Source organism: Pecten maximus, chromosome 11, assembly GCF_902652985.1.
Source record: "Pecten maximus chromosome 11, xPecMax1.1, whole genome shotgun sequence".
Taxonomy (NCBI): domain Eukaryota; kingdom Metazoa; phylum Mollusca; class Bivalvia; order Pectinida; family Pectinidae; genus Pecten; species Pecten maximus.
This window is the reverse complement of record NC_047025.1, coordinates 5,080,595-5,095,756: the sequence shown is the minus strand read 5'-3', so window position 1 is coordinate 5,095,756 and position 15,162 is coordinate 5,080,595. Positions and strand designations below refer to the sequence as shown.

Here is a 15,162-nt window from a genome sequence, read left to right as displayed (position 1 = left end):
AATTAAGTTCCAAGGCATACTACAGTGACAGTCCTTCAAAGGGAGATAATTAAGATCTGAGGTATATAATACAGTGAGAGTCCACCAAAGGGAGATAATAAATATCTGAGGTATATATTACAGTTATAGACCACCAAAGGGAGATAATAAATATCTGAGGTATATATTACAGTTATAGACCACCAAAGGCAGATAATTACCCTGAGGATTCCAGCAGTTGTGACACCACTATTACTTCGGACCATTTCAACGTCCCGCCGTTTACGTTTGAACATTATTCCACATCCACCACATCCCCAGTCTGTGTCATCCTCCCTTGGCTTTGATATCAGATCAAAATCCTCCAGTGCCTCCAATAACTGTCAACAAAAAACAAAATTAGGTCAAAGACATATTTGGTGTAAGATAAAAAAACATCGGTCTTAAAGAGATATGGTCAATTCCAGAACAGGATGAACATATGGTCAAACCAATTACATGGCAGTTTTAGGGCCTTGAGAAGGTCCTTGTAGTTTTTTTCAAGGTTTTTCTAAGGAATAAAAGACAATTTATCTTTTACTTTCGCAATATATCTTATGCTTCCATTTTGCATGTGTGATTTCAGTGTATATATACATATATATACACTGAAATTTAGTTCATGTCGATAACTTCAAAACATAAAAATCAATTCAATTGCCTTCGAATTAACTGACCAAAATGTTCACTTATGAACAATGTTTTGTTGTGAAATTTGAATTGAAAGTACACAGAATCACATTACACATTATAACATGATATACAGGATTCCCTGGCACAGAATCACATGATACACAGAATCACATGATACACAGAATCACATGATACACAAAATCACATGATACACAGAATCAGACAATCAATATTTTATCATGGCCAGGATTAAAAACTTTTCAGGTCTATTGATGCATCTGGTGGAAAGATTAGACCAGCATTTCTTGAAACATATTGATAATTGATAAATCCAAGATGGCTACCAACTGATAAATCCAAGATGGCTACCAACTGATAAATGCAAGATGGCCACTTTGCAGCCATCATGTCATGTTAATTTTTCAATTCACAAATAATGTGACATCAAAATTGTATTAATATTATGTATTTTCTTTTACCATATCAGCCTTAATCATGTCTTAATATGCTTCCGTAGAAATGTTTAAAATGTTACAAAGAAAATTATGATAAGATCTTAGAACAAAGTAATTAATACATACCCCTGCCAGATCAATCTTATTAGGTTCCCCAAGAAGCGCAGCACTCTTGTCAATGGCACCGACAAAAACGACTGAGTTGGGATCAGCCACTACCGTCAAAGACGCAGTATCTCCGACTTGTTTTAGGTTACTATCAAAGCGGGCACTCAGCTGAAAAGACAACAAGCTCTTCATAACAAAACTATTGTCAAAGCTAGTGTTAACATGAACTAAAAAGTTACTGTAGTTATTCAATTTAAGAGGGCTAATATTTTGGGTATTTCCTGGTCTAAACAAGCTCATGGTGATTATGTTTCCCCCAATACTGCTTTCTAAGTCAAAAACAGATCTAGACAATTTATAATTTATAATCATGGAGATAACCTCTCTAGGAATAAAAACTTTAATAACTGGCTATTAAATTTTCCACCAACTTTTATTTCAATGAATATAAGTAAAATGAAAACCCTGGAAATGTTAATACAACCAATTATACAGTATATAACCTTGAAGAAAATTAAAAGCACCAAAGAATTATATATAATTACAATTACGTTTCAGAAACTTCTTTTAATATGTTTGTCTGTGGCTTATTGATAACTTACCCGATGCTTAATTAAGTTACCCAATGTTTAGTTACCCGATGTTAAACTTACCCAATGTTTAACTAACCTGATGTTGAACACACCCAATGTTTAACATACCTGATGTTTAACTAACCCAATGTTTAACTCACCCGATGTTTAACTTACCTGATGTTTAACTTACTTGATATTTAACTTACTTGATATTTAACTTACCCAATGTTTAACTGACCCGATGTTTAACTAACCTGATGTTTAACTTACCCTATGTTTAACTTACCTGATGTTTAACTAACCCAATGTTTAACTAACCTGATGTTTAACTTACCCAATGTTTAACTAACCTGATGTTTAACTTACCCTATGTTTAACTTACCCGATGTTTAACTTACCCGATGGTTAACTTACCCGATGTTTAACTAACCTGATGTTTAACTTACCCTATGTTTAACTTACCCGATGTTTAACTTACCCGATGTTTAACTTACTCTATGTTTAACTAACCCGATGTTTAACTTACTCTGTGTTTAACTTACCCAATGTTTAACTTACCCGATGTTTAACTTACCCGATGTTAAACTTACCCGATGTTTAACTTACCTGATGTTTAACTTACCTGATGTTTAACTTACCCGATGTTTAACTTACCCGATGTTTAACTAACCTGATGTTTAACTTACCCGATGTTTAACTTACCCTATGTTTAACTTACCCTATGTTTAACTTACCCTATGTTTAACTTACCCGATGTTTAACTAACCTGATGTTTAACTTACCCGATGTTTAACTTACCCGATGTTTAACATACCCGATGTTTAACTTACCCGATGTTTAACTTACCTGATGTTTAACTTACCCGATGTTTAACTTACCCGATGTTTAACATACCCGATGTTTAACTTACCCGATGTTTAACTTACCCAATGTTTAACTTACCTGATGTTTAACTTACTGGATGTTTAACTTACTGGATGTTTAACTTACCTGATGTTTAACTTACCCGATGTTTAACTTACCTGATGTTTAACTTACCTGATGTTTAACTTACTGGATGTTTAACTTACCCGATGTTTAACTTACCCGATGTTTAACTTACCCGATGTTTAACTTACCCGATGTTTAACTTACCCGATGTTTCAGGAGACCAGACACAGAGAAACTCTGGGCGTCTGCCACTATTTCATCTGTGGCGGTGTTGGTGTAGACAACAACTACAGCATTGGGGGCCATCTTGGATGTGATGGCTACATCAAAGTTTGCACTGTACAGACCGGTACTAGTCTCCGTAGGACTGACTATGCCATTAACCAACAGTAACCCTTTAGCATAAACCTGTTAAGTTAAAATTGTATCATCATTGTTGGAGTAATATTGCAATTATCAACAAGAGGCCCAATGGGCCTTAATGGTCACCTGTTACGATTATATTTCAGTCAATTTGACCCATTTTGGCCCCACCCATCAGCCCCTTGGCGTCAGTTGGGCCAACATGTGCATACCATCAAACTGCCATCCCAAAATTATAAATCCAAGCAAGTTTGAATTAATTCCAATGGCAATTCAATTATTGATACTCAAAAGTGTGATTTCTCTATATCAACTATAGTTCAACCCCTCCCCAGGGGCAAGCATCAGACTCAGGGTCCAGAAATTCATAATTTTGGTACAGCACCAAAGACTCTTCCATCTATGAGTATATGATTCTACCAGTATCTGGATCTTGAGAAGAGATAGGAAATTACAGTACATTTGACCTTGTTTTGCCCCATCCATAAAACCCTGGAAGAGGAGGGCATAGATTCACAATTTGGGTTGACCTTTAGCCTTGTAGAATGTTTCAGCGCAATTTCAATTAAATTGGTCAAGGGGATCATGAGAAATTCAAAATGTGAACTAGCAAGGGTCTGATGACATATTACAACTGACAAAAGGCGATTGCAATAGGTCACTTAAAACTCTTGTCTTGGGTGACCTATAAATCTATATTAACATACGTTTCAAAGTAGCAGAAATGGTCGTGACCTTGTAACACCAGATCTATAATAGTTAGCTTGACCTTTGATATCATAGTGACCTTCACTTGCTGCAAATGCTGAAACATGAACTCTTTTAATTAACAGGGTATTATGACAATAAGGTCATAACTCTGCAAGTCAAAGTTGAATTGGCCTGAATGTCCAACTCGTCCGAGATATTATTGATATATGGCTGCATACAAAGTTTCATGAAAACCTGTTCATATTTCACTCAAGTTATATATAGTGTTCACAAGGGAATTTATCACACCACAATGTATATACAACAAACAAGAGGCCCATGGGCCTTAACGGTCATCTGAATTTTGATATATTTTGGTAGATTTGATTCCTGTGACCTTGAATATGAGGTCAAAGTGTTCACTCCAGCAAGCTACAGGCAAGATATATCCTCTATGTGTGTTGATCCTCCAGAAGACGTTAAAACAGATTTTAGCATATTTGAGCCTGGTGGCCGTAAATGACGTTAAACAATCATTAAAGCCCTTTACCTCAGTATGCTATAGGCCCAATATCAGGTTTCTAGGTTTCATGGTTAATGAGAAGAAGTCATTTAAAGATTTTAGCATATTTGACCAATGTGACCTTGAATGAAGGTTAAGGTCATTCATTTGATCAATCTTGATAGCCCTTCATCCAAGCGTGCTATATGCCTAACATCAGGTCTCTAGGCCTCTAGGTTAATGAAAAGAAGTCATTTAAAGATTTTAGCAATTTTGACCCCTTTGACCTTGAATGAAGGTCAAGGTCATTCATTTGAACAATTAGATTTCTGACAAACACAAACTGACATGGGTAAAAAACATTGAAGCATGCACCTTAGCTTGATAATATAAAAGTCTAGCAGATATGGTCAAGACTATCTATAACATCTAACAACACACAATTTCTTTAAGATGTGGTCAATACTATAACACCAACACACAATTTCTTAGTCCAGTACAGATTTGGCAAGTCTAGCTATTAAACATCAAAACACAGCTTTCCAGTTTTCTTATTGATTTTGCATTTTCCTATTGATTTTGCAAACAACACTGAGAAAAAATTTAAAGACAAAATGTCAAAATCCAAGCACCCATTCAGGACATTTGAAAAAAAAAAAAGAAAAAAAAAAGGAACTTTACAAATTCTGGCAATCTGCTCTGTCTTGAAAAGGGAGATTACTCATGTTGCCTTAAGACATTAACAATCATATACGCATCTCTTTGCCAACTTTTTGAAATTCCCATTAGGTAAATATTGCATATGAGTTGAGAAATTGTCAAGCCTAAATAAAATGTACTAATTTTATAGATATCATACAGGCAATTGTACAGAGCATTCGCCCCTGTGAGGAAGGCTTTGGGTTCTGTCACCTGGCTGAGACAGACTGGAGTCTATAGCAATGGTACTTAAGCCAATTCTGCTTAATGCTCAGTATTTTGGAAGCGGGACGACTGATTTACCCATTGTTAGTGTAATGTGACCAGGTGGGGTGTCCTGCTGGGTGTCTGAGGCAGTATAGGTAGCACTTTAAAGTCAACATCTATTTTGCACTATCACAAGGAGACCAACACGAACAAACACCCAAAATACACACACATGCATCTCATATGCAGGGGAGACCACTCTTTAATTACTTTAGCTCTTAATGATAGGATAAAAAACAATACTAAACCTAAGCTATTAAAACTACACAATGTAAAGCTCCTCTTTTCAGATTAAATTCTATTGAACCTTGAATCGATCACACTCACTGACAAGTAAAATTAAATTATTTTAATGCTTGCTGGCAAAATATTTTTTTAGATGACAGTGATATTATAAATGGTTTACATGCTACTAATAATTAAAATAGCTGACAAACTTCTCAAATGATCCTTATAGAAACTTAATCTCTACTGATCTTTATAAAAAAAAAAAAAAGCCTCTCTACTGATCTTAAAGAGATCTCTCCACTGATCTTTAGAGCAACTTCTCCGCCGATCTTTATAGAATTTTCTCTTCTGATCGTTACAAAAACTTCTCTACTGATCTTTATAGAATTTTCTCTTCTGATCGTTACGAAAACTTCTCTAACTGATCTTTTCCAAAACTTCTCTGCTGTTTTTTATAGAAATTTCTCTACTGATCGTTACGAAAACTTCTCTACTCATCTTTATAGAATTTTCTCTTCTGATCGTTACGAAAACTTCTCTACTGATCTTAATAGAATTTTCTCTTCTGATCTTTATAGAAACTTCTCTGCTGATCTTTATATAATTTTCTCTTCTGATCATTAAGAAAACTTCTCTACTGATCTTTATAGAATTTTCTCTTCTGATCATTAAGAAAACTTCTCTGCTGATCTTTATAGAATTTTCTCTTCGGATCATTAAGAAAACTTCTCTACTGATCTTTTCTGAAACTTCTCTGTTTTTTTATAGAAATTTCTCTACTGATCTTACAGAGACCTAGCTCTTTACTGATCAGTCTGGATTACATAACTTACCTCATAGAATACAGATGAAGATACTGTTGTCATGACTTGGAAGGTAACCGCTTGCCCAGCAGGAACAGCCTGAAAGGTAACATCAGAACATTAGATATTTTGGTGACATCAGAGTATTATATATTTCAGTGACACCAGAGTATCAGATATTTCAGTGACATCAGAGTATTATATATTTCAGTGACATCAGAGTATTATATATTTCAGTGACATCAGAGTATTATATATTTCAGTGACTTCAGAGTATTAAGATATTTCAGTGACATCAAAAAATAGATATTTCAGTGACATCAGAGTATTATATATTTCAGTGACATCAGAGTATCAGCTATTTCAGTGACACCAAAGTAGATATTTCAGTGACATCAGAGTATTAAGATATTTCAGTGACATCCGAGTATAAGATATTTCAGTGACATCCGAGTTATAAGATATTTCAGTGACATCAGAATATCAGATATTTCAGTGACACCAAAGTAGATAGTTCAGTGACATCAGAGTATCAGATATTTCAGTGACATCAGAGTATTAAGATATTTCAGTGACATCAGAGTATCAGATATTTCAGTGACATCAGAGTATCAGATATTTCAGCGACATCAGAGTATCAGATATTTCAGTGACATCAGAGTATTAAGATATTTCAGTGACATCTGAGTATCAGATATTTAAGTGACATCAGAGTATCAGATATTTCAGTGACATTAAAGTATTAGATATTTCAGTAAGACATCAATAAACTAACTCAAACATACTGAGTCTTTAAACTGAACCCAAACACTGAGTCTTCAACCAAACTTAAAAACAATGACTCTTAATTCAGACTGAACTCAAATACAATTAGTTTTCAGGTCAAACTCAAAACTTAAGTCTTCCAGACTGAACTCAAACACTTAGTCTTCAGACTGAACTCAAACACTTAGTCTTCAGCCTGAACTCAAACACTTAGTCTTCAGCCTGAACTCAAATACAATGAGTTTTCAGGTTAAACTCAAAGACAGTGAGTCTTCAGGGTTTTCACAGACCAAGATCAACGATAGTTTTTAGACCAATGATTTTTATAGATTAATTCTATGATTAGTTTTAAGACCCAGTTCAATAAGAATGAGATATGACAATCATCAAAAGAATCTTAATTGTTTACTCAATACAAGTCTCCATAAAGTGTCAATTTTCTTTGAAATATTTCTTCCGTCGAGAAATCTGAGTATCAGGGAAATGCAAGTCCAAATGATAATGTATGAGATCTGTGTAGTGAGGGGCAAATAACCCCCAATGGTGTCAGGAGCCTAGCATTCTATAGAAGATCACATGGAATTTTTTTCAAAACCTTTTCCTGCATTTTTGTAATTCTTCAAATTATTAAAGAAAATGGAGAGTTGTTTTGGAAAGCTTTATGAACAAAAACTGATTGAGACAATGGCTTGTGGCTACGGAGACAGCGAAGTTTTGACATGCGCCTTATCCCGAAGAAAATTTAAAACAAGAGAATTAACTCGGACAACTGAATTACCGGTTACTACGACAACGAACATGCAAGGCTTTGAAGAAAATTTGCCTGACTGTTTAGCGACGAAAATTTTCTAGTTTATTAGATTTCAAAGTGATGAAATTGTATATCCTTGCTAAAGCATTGGTGCCGTGAGAATAAAGACAAAACAGCAACATCTATATGAATTTATTTTTGGCAGAAGTGATTTTCTTGTTTTAAGGCTCTATATCTAAGGCACTTCAGAGCTACTCCAATAACGTTCCAACTGTATGTGGCAAGTTTTTATCCAGGTCTAAGAAATCAAAAGTACAGTGATTTTCATATTAAAGTGCCTGCTTCAAATTCCATCGTAATTGGTAGACGAAATGGGATATCACTAGGGCTTCAATTTCAAAACCAGATTTTAAAATTATTTTGTGGATTTATCTTAACATCCAAGGGAAAATACTGTGGTCCAATACTCATCACATCGGGGCTTCAGCTGTATCAGCTCTTGTAGTAATTTAATAAGGATGTGCGTTGTCAATCACAGCTATAGGAAAAGGCTTTATGCTGAGCATTTCATGGTACAATCTCTAGATACAACAAGTACTTTGTATGAATGGTTTCCCAGTACGTATACAAGTATTGACTCTGTGTTGAGTCTTTTTTGTAACTCATAATACGACTCAATCTTAACTCAAGTCTTGTTGGTAACTTGTATAGACTATGACCTAACTTGAGTTTGTAAGTAACTAATATTGACTCGGACCTAAGTGGAGTTTTTGTGGTAGCTCATATTGACTCTGACCTAAGTGGAGTTTTTTGTGGTAGCTCATATTGACTCGGACCTAAGTGGAGTTTTTGTGGTAGCTTATATTGACTCGGACCTAAGTGGAGTTTTTGTGGTAGCTCATATTGACTCGGACCTAAGTGGAGTTTTTGTGGTAGCTCATATTGACTCGGACCTAAGTGGAGTTTTTGTGGTAGCTCATATTGACTCTGACCTAAGTGTAGTTTTTGTGGTAGCTAATATTGACTCTGACCTAAGTGGAGTTTTTGTGGTAGCTCATATTGACTCTGACCTAAGTGGAGTTTTTGTGGTAATTACTAATATTGACTCTGACCTAAGTGGAGTTTTTCTGGTAGCTCATATTGACTCGGACCTAACTCAAGCTTGGTGATAACTAATATTGACTCGGACCTAACTCAAGCTTGGTGATAACTAATATTGACTCGGACCTAACTCAAGCTTGGTGATAACTAATATTGACTCGGACCTAACTCAAGGTTGGTGGTACATGTAACTAATATTGACTAAGACATAACTCAAGCTTGGTGGTACATGTAACTAATATTGACTAAGACATATAACTCAAGCTTGGTGATAACTAATATTGACTCGGACCTAACTCAAGCTTGGTGATAACTAATATTGACTCGGACCTAACTCAAGCTTGGTGATAACTAATATTGACTCGGACCTAACTCAAGCTTGGTGATAACTAATATTGACTCGGACCTAACTCAAGCTTGGTGATAACTAATATTGACTCGGACCTAACTCAAGCTTGGTGATAACTAATATTGACTCGGACCTAACTCAAGCTTGGTGATGACTTATATTGACTCGGACCTTAAACTCAAGCTTGGTGATAACTAATACTGACTCGGACCTAACTCAAGCTTGGTGATAACTAATATTGACTCGGACCTAACTCAAGCTTGGTGATGACTTATATTGACTCGGACCTTAAACTCTGGCTTGGTGATAAATAATACTGACTCTGACCTAACTCAAGCTTGGTGATAAATAATACTGATTCAAGCCCAACTCAAGCTTGATGGTATTAAACTCTTATTGATTCAAACCTAACTCAAGTTTAGTGATAACTCATATTGACTTGTACCTAACTTGAGTCTTGTTGGTAACTCATATTGACTCAGATAGATTGACCTTGACTCAGATAGATTGACCTTGACATCAATCTCCTTGTTTTATCATACTTGATGGGTAAAACTATAGTCTCTTTATTGTTGCCATAAAAATTGGCATCCTACTCTAGTAATAGGGTGTTAGAGTCATCGAGATGAGGGAAGGGCACCCCTCTTCTTCTCGTTATTATATCTACACATCATAATACGTGTACTGTACATTAGGTAGGCAATGGCCCACTATACCAGATACTTCACATTACAGAAATATGTCACTAATTTGAGGTAAGTTGTGTTTTGGATGTCGATTCACAGTGACTAGCAGTTATCCTCAGGCAGAAATCCAGACACTGAGAGCCTGATCGGCTAGTGGTGGAAATCTTCAGGTTAAACATTGATGGCCATGTAAGAGTACACATCTGCATGTTGTTAGGCCGATAGTATTATAAGAGTACCCTGCATGAAGTTGGGGATATTGTTTGAAATTAAGTTGAAAATCTTCTATTCAAATAACAGGCTTTTATATAACCCAGAGGAAGTTAATTGTCAGATTTTCTTGAATTACTGCAAATTTACAAATTTTAGCGGTGATAATATTTTACTGCAAATCTACAAATTTTAGTGGTGATAATAATTTACTGCAAATTTACAAATTTTAGTGGTGATAATAATTTACTGCAAATTTACAAATTTTAGTGGTGATAGTATTTTAACACTTAATTCTCTTGTTGAAAGCATTCATCTAGATTATTTATTTTGGTAACTGCAGTTCCTGCCTTAAAATAATTATCTATGACAAGATAATTTAATGTAGGACTGATACATTTTTGTTTAATCCATCAATGCTTTAATCTGTATAAATCTTGTTATATATACACACTAAAAAAAAGTTTAATGTAAACTTTATTTATTTTACAACAATTGTGAAAAGTTATATTAACTTATATTTATCACGCTTGTTGGCCCGGATAGAAGCATGCGAGGGAACACTTAGCTTTTCTTTTCGATATGATACCTTAAACATGGTTTAACGAGACAAAAAACTTTTAAGCTAATTTTGACAATCATGTGTTTTTAAAAACAGAGCCCGACAGATTTAACAAGATGACACAAGTCATATGACATAACAGGCAGTCTCGTAAATTCTTCACTTATGATAAATATGGCTCGTATTGCATTGAATTATTGCCGTTTTAGTCCAAGCAGCTGCTGAATCCAAATCTTAATTGACAAGAAAGTGAAATATGGCAGCTAGCATTGCTGCCACTGTTAAAGTAGTGTGATCGATTCCGTCACATCTTTGGTTGTCAATACAATCTATTTCAGGCTTCTGGAGGGAGGGAGGGAGGGATTTCAGGTCAATGCAATTTATGTTCCACTTCTCCGAAACAGGTGAGACATTAGAAAGTTACATTCGTACTCTTACCTATCTCTGAGGTATGTGCAATACAAAAATAGAACAAAACTCCAAAGTCCCTCCCGTCTCTCGACTACAATTTAAAAATGAAAGACAGGTGGTGCTTTTTAAATGAAGTGTTGTATTTGATTTAAATTCATAAAAAATGTTAATCGTATTCTATCAAGGACAGGTCGTTTTTATATCATTAATTGACATTGCCAGCTGACCTGTGAGAAAACGTCTTTATCACATTAATGACATTCCATATAATTGCACTTGAGATCCACCACATCCTGTATAATTCACATTCAGCCTCAGTAGCCAGGAGTCACACCTGTTGGTAAAGATGAATGGGATATCACAGTAGATTGAGTCTATTACCTGTTGTGTAGTTAGCAAAAAAAAAACAACTAGCAAAAAAAAGTTTGGCACTTGCAGAAAGGCCAATTTAATTTCACTTATGGGAGGGAAACACACACTACAATATAACTTGCAGAAACTACTTTAGATAATGTTGATTTTAAAGTGAAGTAACCCCCCCCCCCCCCCCCCCCCCACTCTCCTAATAATTATACACCTACATTTACATAATACAGATAGTTTATTGAATCTGTTTGCTAGGACTCAACATTTTCCTTCACGTTTGAATTGTTTTAATAACATATCCAGTGTTTTTGATAAAGAAAACAAGTGCAATCAATGATTGTAAAGCTCGCTGGCAGCAGCAATCACACTCATTTTTCATATATGTATAAGCATGTTATTTTGAAATTGTACATCACATAACATCACTCCTAGACCTCTAATAGATGTATAAACCAAATATAAGGGTGTAAGGTGTATACTTTTGGACTTACAAGCTTTCCAAAAACTTACCCCCAAATGCCTTCTATCATATCATCCCTTTTGGGCTAGGTGAGCTTAAAAGCTGTTTAAATGATATCAGAACATTAGAGTTCCTGTGCCGAATAATGCTCCAAACCTTTCCTTTAAATCTATTTAGTCGTAAGGACTGGGAGGGATTTAAAGGATTTACCTCAATTTCCCCATATTTGGCTCCCCGCCTCTGGCCCCAGGAAGCTACACCCTCATTCAAACAATGTTAGATTTCCTGTGCTCCAGACCAAATTTCATTAAAATCTATTCAGGGGTTCAAGACTAGTAGGGATTTAAAAGATTTACCTCAATTTCCCCTATTTGCCCCCCCCCCCCCCTCCCTCCGGCCCCAGGGGAGCCACACCCTCTGTTTAGACAATGTTAGACCTCCTTTGCCAAATAATGCTCTAGACCAAATTTCATCAAAATCCATTCAGGCATTCAGGACTAGCAGGGATTTAAAGGAAATAATGACGGACGCCGGACACTGCGCCATCGGCATAAGCTCACCGGCCCTTTGGGCCATGTGAGCTTAAAATCTGTTTAAATGATTTCAGCCTTCATGTGTATATAATCTTTGTGACCTTGAATGTAGGCCAAGGTCTTTCAATTGAACAAACCTTAAGTAGCCCTTTACCCTATGGATGATACAGGTCAAATATCAGGTCTCTATAGGTCTCTGAATTGGTTTTAGAGAAATTCAGTTGTCTGTATGGACACCGGAAAGACACCATGGCATCAAAACCTCAGTAGTTTAACCAAAGCTTAATAATCAGAATTCTGAAACAATGTGAATTTTTTTTCATAAACTGGCAGTTTCTCAGGTTTACAGATTATGACCATATCGGTCATTATTTCTAAAAACAAAGTTTCTTCATCTTTTAAGTGTCCAGTTTATAGCATAGCCTGAGCCCTCAGAATCCACAAGTCCAGTCATATACCAAACACCGGTCAGTGCTGGTCAATATCTTGGCCAGTTATTGATCTAAGCTGGACAGGATATAAACGTGTCCATATGATTGATTAACATTTAAAGTAACATTTTACATCCTGACCGATCACTTTATAATAGCGCAGAGTTTGGTGATGCATTCAAAACATCAAACTGACCGTATCAAAGACAACCTGCTACGATTCATGTAAAATCTGATGCCTAAATATAGCTCACTATCCTTCAACCAATCACTGACCAGAAACTCTGAAACTATGGAGACAAAAATTAAAAAAAAATTAAAAAATGTGAAAAAAAATCCACTAAAAATAAAATAAACAAGGGGCCCACTGGGCCTGTATCGCTTAATTACCTGCTGCTTATACAGCTTTGAAACTGATCCAGATGCTTCAATAATCAGAATTCTTTATCCTGATATAAGAGTGAACTTAATATAGGTTTATATTCATTTGAGCGGATTCTGTAGCCCTTCAATGACCCGGAGCGTTTTTTTCGTAATTAATTGAGATCTACGTAAGACATCTGTCATCTAACGATTTGACCACTGTGACCATGAAAGTAGGTCAACATGATTCATTTTAATGAAGTTGGAAGCCGTTGTATTCCAGCATATACACTACTGACCCAATAGCATGACCCCTTCAGGGCCAGTCTTGGTTAATGAGAAGTTGTTTAAAGGGAAAAGTATATGCTGGACAGCTGGCCTGGAGTAAACGGAAGGTGCATCCGACATACGGCATAAAGCTCATGAAAATCCCTTGGGGGCAGGTGAGCTAAAAACAGACTGATGCTGAAATTTGGTTTTCTAAATATCTAAAATAAGATGATTGCTCTCCACACGAAGTTTACGACTCTACTCTGTAAAATCTTCAGTTGCCTTTAAACATGTCTTCTTAATTATCAAGGTCCTTTGTAGATTTAGGGCTAATTTCATGAAATCTGCGACCATGTGACTTCCACTTATAGGAATACAAAACAAAGGACAAGGGGTCAAGGTAAAGTGACCGCATGAATGACCAGCAATTAATTTACTTTATTTGGAGCGTGTTAAAACCGGACACAAAAGAACAGACACATTTGTATATATATAAACCACCTCTGAAATGACAGAAATTCCATCAGACTTTCTTACATTGCACAGACAATCTTTGACCGATATGATTCATATTCACTGAGGAGTAAAACTAAATGGACTCGTACCGATTTTTCCCGGCCAGCATTATGAAAGATTCCCACCGACTGGACCTGAAAAGGCTTTCCACCACTGGGTCAGTAGAACAGATAATTTTACATAAATGTCAGGCAAACTACGGCAGTACTTCATACATCAGACACTAAGCAATAATCTGGGTCAATTTAAAGAGATCAATGCCTTTAAGGTCTCCTAATATCTGCTAAAATATGACCCGTATTCATAATCGGAGACTAGCCTTATCATCATCTCAGAGAATGGTTTATTATAGTCCGTCTAATCTAAAGTGAAACGTTTTACCAAGATTTTCTAGTTTGTGGTTTGGAGATAGAATCCAGGCTCCCTACGATAACAAATAAGTTTGTGGTAGGTCTAGTAGTTAGTATAGACAGAAATAAAACAAGAGGCCCAAAGGATCTGTAATTCTAACCCCATATTAATCCAGGTTTCAAATGCTCATTTGGCCAGCAAGCCCAGCTTCTGTACCCAAGGGGAACCACTTTCTAGTTTATTTACACTGTGAATATACAATCTCCTTGACTGTTTCATGACATTCTTAAGATGTAAACAAAACCAAAACCATAATCATAACTCAAAATCATAAAAAACCAGGACACAATATTTAAAAATATAGATATTCACAAACACTACTTAAAAAGTGAACAAGGGAGATAATTTAGACCACCATTCTGATACACATTTTCTGCTTGACATTGATTTAATTGACATTTTTCATTTTGTACTTAAGGAATATAATTGTGTTAATTATAAGCTCAATATCCCCTTTTGGCCAAAATTTGACCCTGCACTCTCTACCAAGGAAATCTCTCCATACTATTACTGTCAATCTGTAGTTCTGGTTCTTTTAGATGAAGATTAGTTGTTTCACAAGAAGTTCTTTTTAGTTTAAATTAAGTTGTTTGACAAGAAGTTCTTTTAGTTTAAGTTAAGTTATTTCACAAGAAGTTCTTTAAACAGGCACCATTAATATATCTGTAATATGCTTTAGAACACTTTTTTCTACTTAATACATATC

At 35.6% G+C, this 15,162-nt stretch overlaps 1 protein-coding gene across 3 annotated transcripts in view; it reads right to left on the bottom strand.

Moving 5' to 3' along the window:
* The window catches only part of LOC117338182 (alpha-2-macroglobulin-like), a 240,187-nt gene that overhangs the window by 49,542 nt on the left and 175,483 nt on the right, over positions 1-15,162 (bottom strand). For all 3 annotated transcript variants that reach the window (XM_033899429.1, XM_033899431.1, XM_033899430.1), the window contains exons 16-19: positions 6,302-6,370; positions 2,924-3,127; positions 1,233-1,382; positions 201-359 (exon numbers count right to left, since the gene is read on the bottom strand). In XM_033899429.1, coding sequence (XP_033755320.1) covers positions 201-359; positions 1,233-1,382; positions 2,924-3,127; positions 6,302-6,370 — 582 coding nt within the window. The remainder of the gene's footprint in view (positions 1-200; positions 360-1,232; positions 1,383-2,923; positions 3,128-6,301; positions 6,371-15,162) is intronic.